The 16,130-nt window shown below is 51.6% G+C and overlaps 1 protein-coding gene across 1 annotated transcript in view; it reads right to left on the bottom strand.

Annotated features, from left to right (window-relative positions):
- Nucleotides 1–2,808: 2,808 nt before the first annotated feature.
- The window catches only part of STK24 (serine/threonine kinase 24), a 97,516-nt gene continuing 84,194 nt past the window's right edge, over nucleotides 2,809–16,130 (bottom strand). Inside the window, exons 6-11 of the mRNA XM_055426588.2 lie at nucleotides 14,754–14,939; nucleotides 12,374–12,519; nucleotides 10,359–10,488; nucleotides 9,157–9,225; nucleotides 7,268–7,404; nucleotides 2,809–3,056 (exon numbers count right to left, since the gene is read on the bottom strand). Coding sequence (XP_055282563.1) covers nucleotides 3,020–3,056; nucleotides 7,268–7,404; nucleotides 9,157–9,225; nucleotides 10,359–10,488; nucleotides 12,374–12,519; nucleotides 14,754–14,939 — 705 coding nt within the window. The 3' untranslated portion in view covers nucleotides 2,809–3,019. The remainder of the gene's footprint in view (nucleotides 3,057–7,267; nucleotides 7,405–9,156; nucleotides 9,226–10,358; nucleotides 10,489–12,373; nucleotides 12,520–14,753; nucleotides 14,940–16,130) is intronic.

The following is a 16,130-nucleotide window of genomic DNA, read 5'->3' as shown; positions in this document are numbered from 1 at the left end:
CCTGAGGGCTCCACCCTCATCTCGTACCTCGCAAGGCCCCCACCACCTCACACATGCAGACCCGGGGTTGGGGGGCGGACCACAACACAAACCTCGTCTATCCCCTCTACACACAAAGACACAATTCCAAAACAGTTTGTTTCTGTGAACTTTATTGACCCTCGCGTGATACAGACCCTGTGCTTAAGAACACGCCTTGCAGCAGCACTCCCCAGTTATTGCCATTATTTTATAGCAGAAATACAGAAGCCATGTTTTTTTAAGGAAGGAAAAATATAAAAATGCTTATAAATAGACCGCATGTTTTGCCGAAAGGAAGGTACAAAATGCCGTGTAAAGAACCAAACGAAATGCTTCAAAAGACCCATCAGAGAACAAAACCCATCAGATTGGGAAGGTGGGTGGCACTTGGTTACAGCGAGACAACCCCAAGGCTGTTATGGTGTCGAGGCCCCCAGACCACAATGGTGCAGCCCACGCGGAAGACACAACTTTGAAAAGTGTAAACTACCAGCCACGGTCGGCCCACCGCCTCCACTTCCAAAAAGGCCAGCTGTGCTTCCATGTGGGTGCCCCTGCCATCTGCAGTGTGGGCAGACAGGCCGCTGACCGCTGGGGTTCACTAGCCAGAGGCTCCAATGTGGTGCTCAATGCACCTCGAGTGCTGAGCTCACAGGTCTGGCTGAACACCACCTGCCGTTTACAGGCCTGAGGGGGTCCTGCTGGAATTCTGGTGCCTAATCTGTCTTTTAACTAAGGACCTGACATGGACCAACGGTAGCCCCCTTGACTTGGCGAGATGCTCTGTCTACAGAAAGCAAGCCAGAGAACTCACAGAGGAAGGGGACCCACTTTCCAAAGCCGGTCAAAGCACGCCTTCCCCCCAAAGTAGTTGGCCACTTGACCTGGGAGATGTGTGTTGCTGCCCACCAGTTGACTGCTAACTAGTCACACCACCTCACCAAGCCCAGAGTCCCGTCCACCGTCAGCGTCACCATCACTCACATCAGTGTCTGGTCTTGAAACCACTGTCCGTATGTGGGTCTGAAGAACTCGAGGTCAGAAAGCTGCTGTGACATGGCTCTTGAGGTCAGCTGAGCGGCACCCCCCCCTGCCAGGGGAACACGGCTCCACCCTCTGATGCTTTTCTCCAGCCGTGAGCGAAACTCACCTGTGGCTTATGCCTCATGTCCGGAAACAGCCAACCCCCTCATAACACTCTCCAAAACACAGAACGAAATACTCTCAATTCTTCCCGTTTAACATATTTGCATGAGGAGGATTCGCAATTAGGTTCTACGTCTCCTAACCAAAATGTATCCCTTACAGAAATCAACAATAACCCAAACCTACTTTTAATTAAAACATCAAGACAATTTTAGAGTTTTAAAAACTAGCTCCATTCCATTAGCGAACAAACAAGAAGCACCCCTCAGAAGTCTCTCCTGGTAACTTCCAGACACTGGGCCTGCAGATAACTGACCTGTCCTCAAGTTTACCCAGTAACTTCCCTTCTTCCAAAAAGCCTTAGATTCCACCTCAAGAACTGCTACTCCAGCAAGAGTCGACTATGATTTGTATCAACAAATAAACAAGAATATCACACATAGCTCAGACTGGTCAAGAAGCACGGCAAGAACTCAACTTCACATCCCAGAGACCCCTGCCACGGGCTGAGAAAAGTACAGACACCTGGCTGACCAACTGGTAGACACCCGCTCCTTTAAGGAAAAAAGCAAACGACTCGGAAGACGGGACAGCTTTACCAACCAGCAGTAGTCCCCCATCTCTTCAGAGGACCATTTTTTAAAGTTGCACAGGGAGCTGACCTGGACATTTCCGCAGCTTCAATGTGGGCAATTTCTTCCTGGAGCCTCATCAGTACACACACACACACACACCACAGACACACCACACACAGGCACACACCACACACGGCAGGTACCCTGCCCCCTCTGAAAGAGTCACGTTCCAAGGAGAGGATGCAAAAATCCTGTTATAAAATTTATTCGTGAAAGCATTCAGACATGTTGAGGTTTCGAAAGATGATATGCAGGTTTCACTACAAGGTGCAGCAGAAAACCCTCCTGGGGGGACGGGCCGGCTGGCAGGGGAACACAGGCCGGGCACGACTCCAGCGAGAGAGACACGGACGCTTCGTTGGGGAGAAACTTGAAATAATTTAAAGCTTCATGAGGCGTGAAATGTTTCCATTTAAAACACTAAGAAATAGTACCATCAATGAAAACAGGAAAATCAACTTCTAAGTGTACCGAAGGGGTCGCGGGGCACGCAGGAGGAAAAAACTCTGCATTTGCCGAGGTACAAACGGGGAGTGTTCCCGAAGGGGCACTGAGTTATTATTAACGGCAGACCCTGCAGATACAAAAGGAACCCAAACCACTGGTCACATAATTCAAAATTTACATGTAATAAAGGCGAGGCAATAGACTCAAGTTATGGCCTGTCAGATATTTACTCCACTGACGCTATCTACAGAAGCACTTGGCTGATGTGTACACAGTGATTCCTATGCACGCCGGAAGGGTTTTCCGTAAAAATGACACTATTTACAAGTCTGTACACTGATCCACCAGAGCGATTTCTCCATCTCCTGGGGTGGGGGTTGGGGGGGTGCTTATCAACGTAAAGCAGGATACCTGAGGTTTCATTTCTTCAGTCGCCTTATCATAATCCCAGATATACATTTCAGGGTTTATTTTTGTTTGCAAAGACACTTTCCTTGATATGTGCACTATGGTTAAAATTAAAAACGAAAATAATAAAATAATCGCTTGGAGGAGCTGGCCTTCCCCCACCCCATCCGGAGTCCATCAGGCCCCAGGCCAGCAGGGAAGGGCCATGAGGCCCTGGACAGGCGACCCTGCGGCGGGAACGGCCCACGATGGTGCGCCTCTTCAGCGGAGTCAGCAAAGGCTCTTGTTGAATTTTGAAAAGGAAGAGGGTGAAGAAGGAAAAAAATAAAAGGAAAAACAAAACCCCAAATGCCAAAGGGATTTCAATGGGATGAAGTTCCTCCACCACTTAGAGAGTATCTGGGAAGAAACAAAACAAGAAACAGAAGTCAGTCAACGTCATTTTCTCTAAATTAAAAAAAAAGATTAATTTGCAAAACTTCAAGCAATGATCAAAGTCCTAGTTTTCATCGACAAACCCAAGTTATAACAAATTAATTAATGGTACAAGCTATTAGTGAGCTAATTATAGTATGACATCAAGAATTCATAAAACTACGCAAATCACAATTCCAACACTAAAAACTTCATAGATAATTTAAACATTAGAATGTGTTCAGCATCCCAGGAGAGAGAAAAAAAAGATACAAATAAAGTGGGAAATGATAAGATTAAAAAATTGAAATATCGATAATACCCAATAACACTGTGAGATCCCACGTGCATTCCAATTTGATCCGTCTAAAAAAGCCTTTTTGGCCACAAAAATATCGGTGGCTTGTTCAAGTAATCTGCTTCCTAAAACTATCTCTGAGATTTTCAGTAATTACAATAATGAGGAAACAATTCTCATGTCCAACAATAGAGAAATGGTGAAATAAAAGCGAGCTGAATGAAACAGATTACAAACCATAGTAATATTTAAGCAACGTGAAAAATACAGGTTAAGAAATATACACAAACTTATACGTGTCTGGTTTTACACAATTTGTTCTACATAAAGACCAAATATTATGACCCAAAAACCTGGGTAGGTTCACGGCTCATATGCAGCAATGGGAAGCGATTCATCGCCCCAAAAATCGTGGTGGGGGGGCTAGACCCAGTGGTGGGGGAGCGCCTCTCTCCCAGGAATTCTGCACAGGGTCTGGCTTTGGGAGGCAGAGTCCCTGTGATGACCTAGATTCCCTTAGCCGCCTCAGAACTGGGGCTGACCCAACCACAGGAGATGGCTGAGGAAGACTTAATGGGACTTGCTGCAAACATTCCACACTATGGGTCCTCTTTTAAGAGCATTTAGGACACACGACGTTCGCCCAGGGAACAAATGATTAGAAAATCACTGCAGATGGCGACTGCAGCCGTGAAATTAAAAGACGCTTACTCCTTGGAAGGAAAGTTAGGACCAACCTAGACAGCATATTAAAAAGCAGAGACATTACTTTGCCGACAAAGGTCCGTCTAGTCAAGGCTATGGTTTTTCCCGTGGTCATGTATGGATGTGAGAGTTGGACTGTGAAGAAAGCTGATCGCCAAAGAATTGATGCTTTTGAACTGTGGTGTTGGAGAAGACTCTTGAGAGTCCCTTGGACTGCAAGGAGATCCAACCCCCCAGTCCATCCTAAAGAAAATCAGTCCTGAGTGTTCACTGGAAGGACTGATGCTGAAGCTGAAACTCCAATCCTTTGGTCACCGGATGCAAAGAGCTGACTCATTTGAAAAGACCCTGATGCTGGGAAAGGTTGAAGGAGGGAGGAGAAGGGGGCGACAGAGGATGAGATGGTTGGATGGCATCACAGACTCAATGGACATGAGTGTGAGTGAACTCCGGGAGTTGGTGATGGACAGGGAGGCCTAGCTGGCTGCAGTCCATGGGGTCGCAGAGTCAGACACAATTGAGCAACTAAACTGACGTCATGGGAGGATTGACGCTACACAGAAGGACCCACAAAGTAAAACACACAGAACCCTTTCAAAATGCTTCAGACAAAAGCCGGCCCTTCCTGTTTCCTCGGTGACCCAACTGGAATGACACAAAGGGAGTGAAACTGGGTCTGGGGCATCAGCCACAACCAGGCCGCTGTGGATGGGGGACAACACAGAGCTCGGAGAACCGGACAGGGATCGCCGGGAGCAAGGTCATCCAAGGGCTGGGGAAGAGTACCCATCAAAGGAGGAAAGAAGGGACTTCCCTGCTGGTCCAGTGGTTAAGACTCCGTGCTCCCAACACGGGGGGCCGAGGTTCCATCCCTGGCTAGGGAACCAGATCCCACACGCTGCAACCAGAAGTTCACAGACCACAGCTAAAGATCCCACAGCTGGAACAGAGGCCCAGCACAGCCAAATAAATAAGGAAATATTAGGAGGAGGAGGACAAGAGAGACGGGAGGATGGGGAATAAAAGGCTAACCGTCATGCAGATGGTGGGCACTTAAACCCGTGTTATCCTGTGTTACGGACGGTCACACTCGACGCCGGCATCGAGGCACAGAGAGTTCCCAGTGACACGTGCCGTAAAGTGTGAAACACACACCTGCTGCTAAGACTCAGCCCTACAAGGGGCAAGACCTCTATGCTGACTGCAGGATGAAACCAGATTTCAGATGCAGTGCGTTAAGAAGTATACTATTAAAACCAATTTCACTTTCTTAAAGCTGTTTTTAAAAATAATGTGGCTACTAGAAAATTTAAAGCCACACACGTGCCTCACGCCATCTTTCTATTGAACAGAACTAGGACAGATCACCTGTGTCAGCAACTCCGGAAAGGGAACAGGCTGCTGCTGCTGCTAAGTCACTTCAGTCGTGTCCGACTCTGTGCGACCCCATAGACGGAAGCCCACCAGGCTCCCCCGTCCCTGGGATTCTCCAGGCAAGAACACTGGAGTGGGTTGCCATTTCCTTCTCCAATGCATGAAAGTGAAAAGTGAAAGTGAAGTCACTCAGTTATGCCCGACTCTTAGCGACCCCATGGACTGCAGCCCACCAGGCTCCTCCATACATGGGATTTTCCAGGCAAGAGAACTGGAGTGGGTTGCCATTGCCCCTGGGCCTGGAGTTGTGGGGAAACAGAGTCACGCACAGGCGACGCTGGTAACAACCTCAGGCGGCTCAGGACAACGTGGAAAACCTCAGTTCTATGAGGGGCACCACAAATGCAGGAAACAAAAGACAACTCCGGCTTCTGGTTTGGTTTTGTTTGACTTGAAGAAATCTTTTAAATGAGAAATAAATGCCGGTATGAAGCGGTACCAGAGAAATCAGAAAGATGGACCACTATTAATTAAATAGGGCAAAGTCTATGTGACATTACTATGGGATGAAATGTTCACTAATTTTAACAACACTGTGTTAGAAATGTATCTGCACACACACTGAATGGAAACACAAACTTGGCGAGTTAAAACAACGGTGTCTGGGTAAGCACATGTGTGACTTTTCAATTCTATTTTCCTCTATTTCTGTAATCTGTTAGTATCAAAGTAGGGGGGTTACCCAAACACCATATTGGATTCCCTCAACTGCCTCAAAATTGATGGCGGCCAAGTAAACGGTCTTCCCTCCAGCCTGAACACGACAGCAGGTTAGGAAGTTGGAATGTTTCCACGAGGGAGCCAGAGTTCCGGAGAATCAATCTGAAGGGTCAGCACTGAGGCTCTGATGCCCCCTTCAGGGGGACTCGGCCAACCCCTTCATGACCACTTCCATGTGGCATAAGTGACCCTCCACGCCCCAAACTTCACGTGCCATCCAGCCGACATCTCAAGACAGATCTGAGATGCTCCTGGTTCCCATGGAGGCCCAGCCATCCTCTAGGAAGAACTCGGCAGCCAGGACACTTCACCTGGAAGGTGAACCTCAGAGCAATGACCTGCCTGGTGTTTTGTGGGGAAAAGAAAAGGGTTTGGGTGTGGAGGAGAGCTCGGCTCATAGAGCTGTGGGACGGTCCACCTCCGCTCTCTGCAGCAGCCCCGGGGGACTGTGCTTCTGTGATCTCTTCCATGGGGAGGTTCCCCAACAAACAAGCTCGGGGGAGCGAGCAGGGGGCCAGATGGGCAGTCCCACCTCCTCCTCACTCAGGAAGGTGTGCCACCAGGGCCGCTGGCGAGGACAGGACAGGACACCCCCAGCTCCACCCCTCAGCAGGCTGCCACAGACGGGGCTCCCTGCCACCACCACAGGGCTTCTGGGAGCGAGACAGAACCGAGAACCCGTACAGCCACCCACCCAGAAAGAACACAGCTGTGGCTACTCTCGCTGAGCCCCAACCTCTAGGGTTTCTGGACCCCTAACTTTAAAACACAAACCCAAACAAGGAGTTACAGATGCTGGGCTCAGGACTGCACCCCTCCAGCTGGGCACAAGGCTGCATCTGGAAAGCCCACAGCCCCCCACTACCCACTAATGTCATCTGGTGTTTATGAGACAAGCGCCACAACCACAGAGCTCCCTGGGCCGTGCCAGCAGAGTCCAGACTCACCCGTAACTGATTCCTGGAGGGCAGAACCCCCTCCCTTCCCCAGTTCTGCAGCCAGCCCCGGCCCGAGGGCACCAGGCACGGATGCCACTCACCTCTGCAGCCGCTGCACCAGCTGGGCCACCATGGTGTCCGAGATGCCGGGGCAGGCCTCCTCCGCCAGGTAGATGGCCCCACGCAGCTCCTCGATGGAGCCCAAGTTTCCTCCGCACGCCTGGCTCTTCTCCTTCAGCTGCAAACACAAGACGCGGGGCCAGCGTGACTCCCCCGAGGATAAGAAACCACGGGCATCTGTGACATGATGTGTGGTGCACGCCTGCTCCGGCCACAGCCCGGCGGCCTCAGCCCGGACCCCTCCCCTCCGGGAGGCTGAGAGCTGAGAGGCCCTGATCTCTGCCTTCCCTGGGGGAGGGGGCTTCTGTGAACCTCTTCGTCCATGGCCGCTGCTCCCTTCTTCCGTTTCAACCACCAGCAAAGCCATCCCATGCCCACTCGGCTCTGGTCTGCAGCCGCAGCTTGGGCTGGAAACTCAGAGCTCCCGGGGTTACCAGGCGGGTGGCTAAGGCCTTGGGGTGCTGCCGGAACACTCGACTTCATGGAAGCAGTGAAAAGTGAGTGGAAGCCGCTCAGTCGTGTCTGACTCTTTGCGACCCCGTGGACTACATAGCCCATGGGATTCTCCAGGCCAGAATACTGGAGTGGGTAGCCTTTCCCTTCTCCAGGGGACCCTCCCAACCCAGGGATCGTACCCAGGTCTCCTGCGTTGCAGGCGGATTCTTTACCAGCTGAGCCACCGGGAAGCCCATGGAACCAGGTGGCAGCCCTAAATCCAGGGGAGCCGGTGTCCCCTCAGCACCTCTGCCAGCCAGGAACTCCCCAAGGGGGATTCAAGGCCAAACAGAGCCCAAGGATGAGCCTGTGGGTCCCTCACACCCAGGATCCCCCACCCAGGACCGAGAAGCCCCTGCTAGAGCCTCCCTGGAGAACTCTGATCACGACCTGAACAGAAGGGGCGGGGTGGCTCACTTGGAATTACCTTAAAGGCGGCCTGAGCCAGGAGAGCCCACAGGGCAGTGTCAGAGAGGGCTATTTCCAACTCATCTCCTAGTCGGTAGGAACCCGATAAAGAACAACGTTCACCCTAAGACCCGCTCTCAAAACACCTCTGAATGCTGTACGCGTACACCTATCTACACAGGGTGGGGTCCCCCCGAGAGGGCACCAGGATGCAGTGGCCAATCAGGGGCCCTGTGGGGTGAGGCCCCTATTGTGGGGGATTCCCAGGAAACCTGAGAGTCCCAGGCAATCTGGTATCCCCTTAAAGTAAACATTGCCCTCATTAGAAGGACTGATGTTGAAGCTGAAACTCCAATACTTTGGCCACCTAATGTGAAGAGCTAACTCATTGGAAAAGACCCTGATGCTGGGGAAGACTGAGGGCAGGAGAAGAAGAGGACAACAGAGGATGAGATGGTTGGATGGCGTCACTGACACAATGGACATGGGTTTGGGTGGACCCCGGGAGCTGGTGATGGACAGGGAGGCCTGGCATGCTACGGTTGTTCATGGGGTCGCAAAGAGTCGGACACGCCTGTGCGACTGAACTGAACTGAACCCAAGTCTGGCAGAAGCAGAGAGGCCAGGCTGCACCCAACCAGGTTCTGTAGAAAGCAGCACAGCTGAAGTTCAAGTCACCCTGGTCCACGAGTGGACCACGGCCAGGCTGCCCAAGTCCCCGTGGATGCTGCCGGCAGCCCCACGGCGACAGCTCCCAGGACAACGGGCTGGACAGAAGACGGCCCCGGGAAAGCAGGAGGCCCTCCTGAAAGGCAGGGACCGGCCCGGTCGGCCTCCAGGAGCACAGCCCACCGTCCGCTTGCGCCGGCCGCTCCGACCTCCCCGATTCCACAGGCAGCCCTGCCGCACGCAGACTGCCTGCACCCCCTTCTTCCCCTCTCCCCCAACCGTCCACTGGGCATCTTACCTCTGCAAAGAGCGGAGAAATAATTGTAGATAAACACTGAGAGAAAGGCCTCTTTGGGATGTCTTTCATCTTGGGAGGAAAGAAAACATAATGAGAAATGTTTTAACATCCATACTTGCCGGGTTCACTGGACTCTGAGACGCATCCGCGGTGGCTGCCTCGCTATGTTTCACTCGACTATGGGGGACCTCAGATACCATCCCCCATGGAAAGGCACGGAGCGCCGGGAGCAGCGTCCTGCCTGGATGCGGGCAGGGCCGAAACTACCACCAGGTCACGCGTGGAGAGAGCCTGGAGACAGAGCTCACGCCAGAGCCGGGGGCTGCAAGGTGCTGTCACAGGACAGCGCTGCCTTTTTCCTCTGCAGCCTCATCTGAACATGACCCCTGCCTGCTTCTCAGAGCGGGACTCTAGGGTCGCCAGGGGACAGCCACTGGTCCGCTCTGCCGAGAAGAAACTACACCTCTGGGCTTCAAAACAATCCCTCAAAATATACAGTTTTTCACAAATGCCAACAGGCACAAGACCAAGTCATCGAAAATTACACTTTACCTAAGTACCAAAGCGTCAGTCACTTGGTCGTGTCCGACTCTGCGATGGCAGCCCGTGGACCACTGTAACTTGCCAGGCTCCTCTGTCCACGGGACTCTCCAGGCAAGAATACTGGAGTGGGTTGCCATGCCCTCCTCCAGGAGATCTTCCCGACCCAGGGAAAGAACCCGCGTCTCCCGCATGGCAGGCAGATTCTTTACCGCCTGAGCCACCAGGGAAGTGCCAAAAGCGATATGTTTAAGATTCCTTAAAACTCAATCCCCAAATCACGGTGCCTTGATGAAGAACGCCATCGTGCACCAGAGGCAGAGTGTCTTTCAAAAGCTGGAAAGTCGTTTTGAGCATTTCCCAGCCACCCTTCCCCACCCCCTACAACCCAGTGTCAGAAACGCTGAGCTGATGGTGCGGCCACAGAGAGCAGAGGTAGCACTGCGAACCAGGCCAGCACCCAGACTCGCAGGCCAGCCTCACTGGGTAGTCAGACAGAACCGAATCCCTTAATCTGTCGACTTCCTGACAGCAAAATTCCAACACAGGCAGCCCAGAGGGCCCGTGAGGCCCACGAGAACAGCAGGCTTCATGACAAAGTGGCTCCAAAACGCTTCCATTCCTGATGACGAGGGCTAGTCTCTCCGCACGCACAAACGTACCTTATTTCTTTCCAGATCCGACGGCTGGAGAGCTCCATTCTCCAGACTCTTTGGATCCTTCTCCCGGATAGTGAAGATCCAGTCCCCCGAGTCGCTGCCTCCAGAGGCCTGGCCATCTGTGTCCGTCTCCCTTAACACAGAAACCCAAGTGCACCCGTGAGTGAGCGCCAGCTCCATGGAGGGTGGGGGTGGGGACTCTGTGGGCGGAAGGGGGCCCCCCCACGCTCCATGCCTGATCCAGTCCCTCCGGGGCTGCAGAAGCCCACCCTGCCCTCACCCTCCCGGAGGCGGGAGACCCCGTGGGGATGTGGCTCCCATCACTTCCCACGGAGCGCTGCAGCACCGGCTCCATCCACCCCGACGAGAGCACGCAGCCCTGCCCACTCAGCTCCCTCCCAGCCGTCAGTCACAAGCTTGGACACGTCGCCTCCACTCCTGCCTCCATCTCTTACCCTCCACTCACCCCCAAAAACCCACCCTGTACCTGCATGCATGGTGACCAAGACCCCGTCCCCCACCCGCCACTGGACGGGGGCCACCCCGCTATCCTCGTGCTGTTGGGGGCTCAGCAGCAGACGCTCCCACTCATCGGCCTAGAGGGCCCCGGCTCCCAGCACCCGACCTCCTCCACCCAAGTGGGCCGCAGGCTCTTCCTTCATGCTGGTTTCCCCAGAGCTTGGTCCTGGGCCCCGGCCCGTCCCCACAGGTACATCCTCAGGGCTCCAATGACCATTCACAGGGTGGCGCTCTAGGCCTGCATGGTCTGCCTATACCTCCTGCCTCAAGGCCAAGTTTCGCCGCTGCTCTAGATGGGACACGTCCTCCTGGAAACCCACACAGGCCCACGTCAAAGCCAGCTTCCTGAGCCCTGGCCTCCCCAGACCAGCCTGATCTCCAGGGCCATCCCCTCAGTGGACTCCTGACACTGCTCAAGTTGGACGCCCCCCCCCATCACCCAGACCCAACCATAAATGTCCAGAACCAGCCCCCAGCCCGGGCAACCCCAGCCCTTCATCCCTGTCCTGACCACCAGCGAATGCCGTGACCTCAACGACGTCCTAGTCTGTGGGTCTCACCCGTGACCTCGCAGTGGAATCTCCTGGCAACCCTGAAACACACTCTGGGTCTCCCCCAGTGGCCTGGCATGTGGGCCTGGGCTGGGGGTCAGCTTGCACTTCTGGCTGTGGTGTGAAGGGGTGCAGGCGAGGAGCCACCACCCCTGGGAGCACCTCCACACCCCTGACCCTCCCTTCAGGGCTCCTTTCTCCGCTCAAGTCAGCGCAGCCAGTCCAGCTCTCCCCACCTCTAAGCACCCAAAGGGTTCCCAGACCCAATTCACCTCTTCAGCTAACAGAGCTCCTAGATGTTCAACCTGACAACAGGTTACAGGAAATGCCTGAGATGGAGCTTTTACAACACCAGGCACATACCGGCACACAACACAGATTCACCAATACCCTCACTTGTCTCTTCTTAAAAATGTGTTTGTTTGTTTGTTTAAGAAGCCTAGCATGCTGCAGTCCAGGGGGTCGTAAAGAGTCAGACATGACTGTGCAACTGAACTAAAAGATGTGTTTAAAGTCATTTCACCTGACCAGTAATTTGAAAAAAAGAAACCAGGTCCAGCTCTTTACAGATTTTGGACGTGAATCTGAGCAAACTCCCAGAGATGGTGAAGGACAGGGAAGCCTGCAGTGCTGCAGTCCATGGGACTGCAAAGAGTCGGACGCGACTAAACAACTATTACAGATTTACTCAGAGAAAACTCCACTGGCAACAAAAAGAGACTCAAAGACTCCCAAATACGGACCCATACTGACACCAGAAGCACCATCAGACTGGACGCTCTTTCTTAAAGAAAAAAGAAACCCCAAACCCACCCTAATCAAGAGACAAGAACAAACAGGCCCACGTCACGCTCAGCTTGGGGTTCAGACAGAGCCTGGGGCTGAGGGAAACCTCCCCCTCCCCCCAAGTCACAGACACCCTGAAGGACTCAGGCCGCGCGGACTCACGTGTCTGAGTCTTCCGAGCTGGAGTCTTCGTGGCTCTGCTCGGCCTTCCACCTCTTGTACCTGTCGATGAGCTCGGTCAAGTAGGATGTTTTCTTTGCATTGCGGATTATGAACTTGTGCTTCAGTAACTCCTTAGCGGTGGGTCTCTGGAAATGCATCAACCGACACACCAAAGAGAAAAAACATGAGATCAAGTTCTCAGCATTCCACCTGACTCCACCCCAAAGGACAGGTTTCTGCCTCAAAACGTCCAGCAACCAATTCTAATACATATGGATGGAGTCTTATTTCAAAGTTTTCTCCTTTAAGATTGATTCAAAGACTGTCACTTGGCATCGGTGGGCAGGATCCCATTCACAGTGTGGACAGGTACCTAGTATCCACAGGAGTCCTTAAGACTCTGGAGCTAACCATCCAATAAAAGCAGACGCCCTTTCCCCCAGGAAAATGCATTCACACAGAAACGTTACAGAGACTTGCACAGAAGTCATTCAACCATCATCGCTAATGCTGGCAAGAGAGAAAACGTGTTCTGTATATCACCTCGTTAACTTTCTTTTTGTTTGGCTCCATCCCCAAAAATAAGATAAATGTTCATTTAGATTCATCTGGAAGACAGGAGCCAGGAGATAGCTTTTTCGTGGTTGCTGAAAGGGCAAGTTCTCTTAGTCATCAGCCTTCCCGAGTTAGAAACGCTGGTTTCCCAGGTCTGCCTCTTTCCTTGTGATCGGGGTGAGGACTTCCTCCAGGGCCTGGGCTCAACACGGCCCCAGCCAGTGAGCGTGCATAGAACTCAGTTGCTGCTTTGAGAATGGCAAAACCACCTGTAGGGCATATGCCTCCTGAGAAACCATGCAGCCCAAACAGGAGCGGACAGCAGGAACACACAAGTCAGACTGCATTCCCACTTGCACTGAATCACTGAAGCTTCCTGAATGACAGCCAGGCACAGTCCTCCGACTCAAGCCTGTGCAAAAGCCTGGGTCACTTCCGGTATTTCTCAGTCCCCGACCACACGAGTGTGAAACTCCAAGCACCTCGGAAAAGCCCAGACCCTCAGCCTCTCATCTTCCCATCGGTACATTTGGGCTAGAGGTGTGTGCGCTCGGCCGGCAAGCAATACCAGACCTGTATCTGTAATGGGAGGATGTGCGGGCATGTGTAGGCATCTTCTTAGGGCTGGGAAGAAACTCCTGGTAGCAAAGTTCAGAGCTCAAGGACATGAAGAACAGTGACCCCCACAGCACCTGATGAGTGGCGTATTCTGCATCCCCAAGGGGGTCTTAGAAAATGTTGGCATTTCTCACTGAAATCCGCTACCAAAACCTGGTATGGTATTAGAAAACCATAGTGCTCTTATTAAAACCAACCACTGGACTGCAAGGAGATCAAACCAGTCAATCTCAAAGGAAATCAACTAAATATTCATGAGCCGACTCAATGGAAAAGACCCTGATGCCAGGAAAGATGGAGGGCAGGAGGAGAAGGGGGCGACAGAGGATGAGATGCTTGGATGGCATCACCGACTCGATGGACAGGAGTTTGAACAAATTCTGGGAGATGGTGAAGGACAGAGAAGCACAGTGTGCTGCAGTCCTTGGGGGCCACAAACAACTGGACACGACTGAGCAGCTGAACCACAGAAGCATATTTTTAGATAAGAGTCCTTTGCAGGGAGCAGCGGGGGCGGGGGGAGACACGAGTTCAGAAGTTTCAGCCTGACCTGTGGCGAACCCTGCTGGAAAATTCAGAAACCAAACAAGGACACATGGTGTCACATGCAACACCAAAATACACAGACAACTTTGAAAGAAATATCCTAATTCAGAGGGAAAATGAGGCTGAAGCCATGTAGTCATCTCTGCCACATGGCTCTGCCCGGGTCAACTCAATAGCAGAGACAGTCAGAAGGAAGAGGGGAAAGCAAGGCGGGGCTACATTTATATCACATTCCTCTTTTCCTTCCCAACACATGCCAAGAAGAAACTGAAAATGTTTACTTTAAAGACTTATTTAGCCACTGTTTCTCAGGCTGGACTTTGCGGTTACGACAACAGCTAAAAATAACCCAACCTTCCACTATAAATATTAAAAATGTATGATTCCACATAGAATATTAAGGAGAACAGTCTTCAAGCTCAATGAGGTAGGAAGATACTAGAAAATCTGAAAGACGGTAAGTGGACTCTGAAGCCTTAAAAAGATAAAATAACAATAAAAAGCATTTGCACTTCAGAGAAATCAATCATACCCATTTAGAAAAAGAAATGAGATCATGAAGACAGCTGAAAACATAGAAGGAAGACAGGCCACTAAGATGCATCCAGACCCATCAGGCCCCCGTCAGGGGAGATGCCCGTTCCCAGGTCAAGACACTCACAAAGCTCGGTTCCTTGTTCAAACAGGCCTCCACAAACTCCTTGAGGGGTTTGCTGTAGTTCCCTTCCAGCGTCGGGGGGTTGTTCTTTGGGATAAGGAATAGGACTTTCATGGGATGCAGCTCGGAATGTGGCGGCTCCCCCTTGGCAAGCTCGATGGCCGTGATGCCCAGGGACCAGATGTCTGCCTGCAACAGCAAAACACACTTAGTTACACAGGGGAGGGGAGGCCGTTCGAAGAAACGTACTTCCTAGGAGAAAAAAAAAAAAAATCTCAATGTGGTTCTGAGGTCTTGAATAAGATCTCATTCTTAATTGAAAATATTTGTTAAAGATAAAGCCCTTGGTGTAACTTCAAAAAAGGCAACATGCAGGAGGACATGTAATAACGTCTTCTGCCTCGACATGGAAGCCGGCTCCGACGATTAGGCCTCTTCCCTTTGCTGCCGGAGGTGGGAGACGTTCCACATTCACTTAAGACCTTGAGTCAACAGGACAGGGAACCTGAGGTGAGTGGAGACGGCATGTCCGGGGACCACAGCATATTTGCAGCCACCGTGTCCAGAGATGCTTAGAAGCCAGCACAGCCCTTAAAGCCACATCAGGATGAAATGCGAGCCCTGTTCCCAGGCAGCCGGGCCAGGAGCCTGGGCCCAACCCTTGGAACTTCTCTTTGGTTCCTCCTAAATCAACCAGCTGCCAAGTGTGTGGCTCTTGACCTCTTGGCGCCCTGGGTCCCCACCTGCCTCCGGCTTAGTTCAGAGCCGTCTTCTGTCCGGGGCTCCAGAGTGGGCTTCCTGCCTGCAGGCTCCCCCTGCATACATCTAACATCCTGCTGACTAACTTGGAAACCTTGACTGCCACTTGAGTAAATGGCAAGCAATTCGGCATCATGCAGTAAAAGTCATAAAAATACCCACACTTGTTAAAACCAACTAATTTCACTTCTAGGAATCGATCCCGAATAAATTTTATATTTAGAAAATGGTAAGGGATGCCTAAAATATTCAAAAGCAGCATTACTTATGCTAAAACCTTAGAAGAATGACTATCCTGCTATGACACATTAACTTGACTAAAGTATCAAATATTCACCAATGACACTGACAGAGAATCAACTGAGTTTGTCTATTACGGTATCGAGGATTTACGACATCAGATTTAAAGATGTGTCTGGATTTTAAAATAAGAGTTACATGGGAGAGGGCAATCATTTTCCAAAGCAACTAAAATTGAGGTATAAGAGGAGACCTGTTTTACCACCATTTGGGAAATTATCTATTAAGGGAAACAAACAGTGGTTTTCAATAATGAGACTAAGTCAAAAATCACAACTGAACTGCAGACATTTACTCGTGGACAGACTTTCTTTCTGTATG

The sequence above is a fragment of the Moschus berezovskii genome, chromosome 13 (genome assembly GCF_049115385.1).
Source record: "Moschus berezovskii isolate FMDL1 chromosome 13, NW_MosBer_1.0, whole genome shotgun sequence".
NCBI classification, from domain to species: Eukaryota; Metazoa; Chordata; class Mammalia; order Artiodactyla; family Moschidae; genus Moschus; species Moschus berezovskii.
Note: the sequence above shows the minus strand (reverse complement) of the source record. Positions and strands in the feature narration are given on the sequence as shown.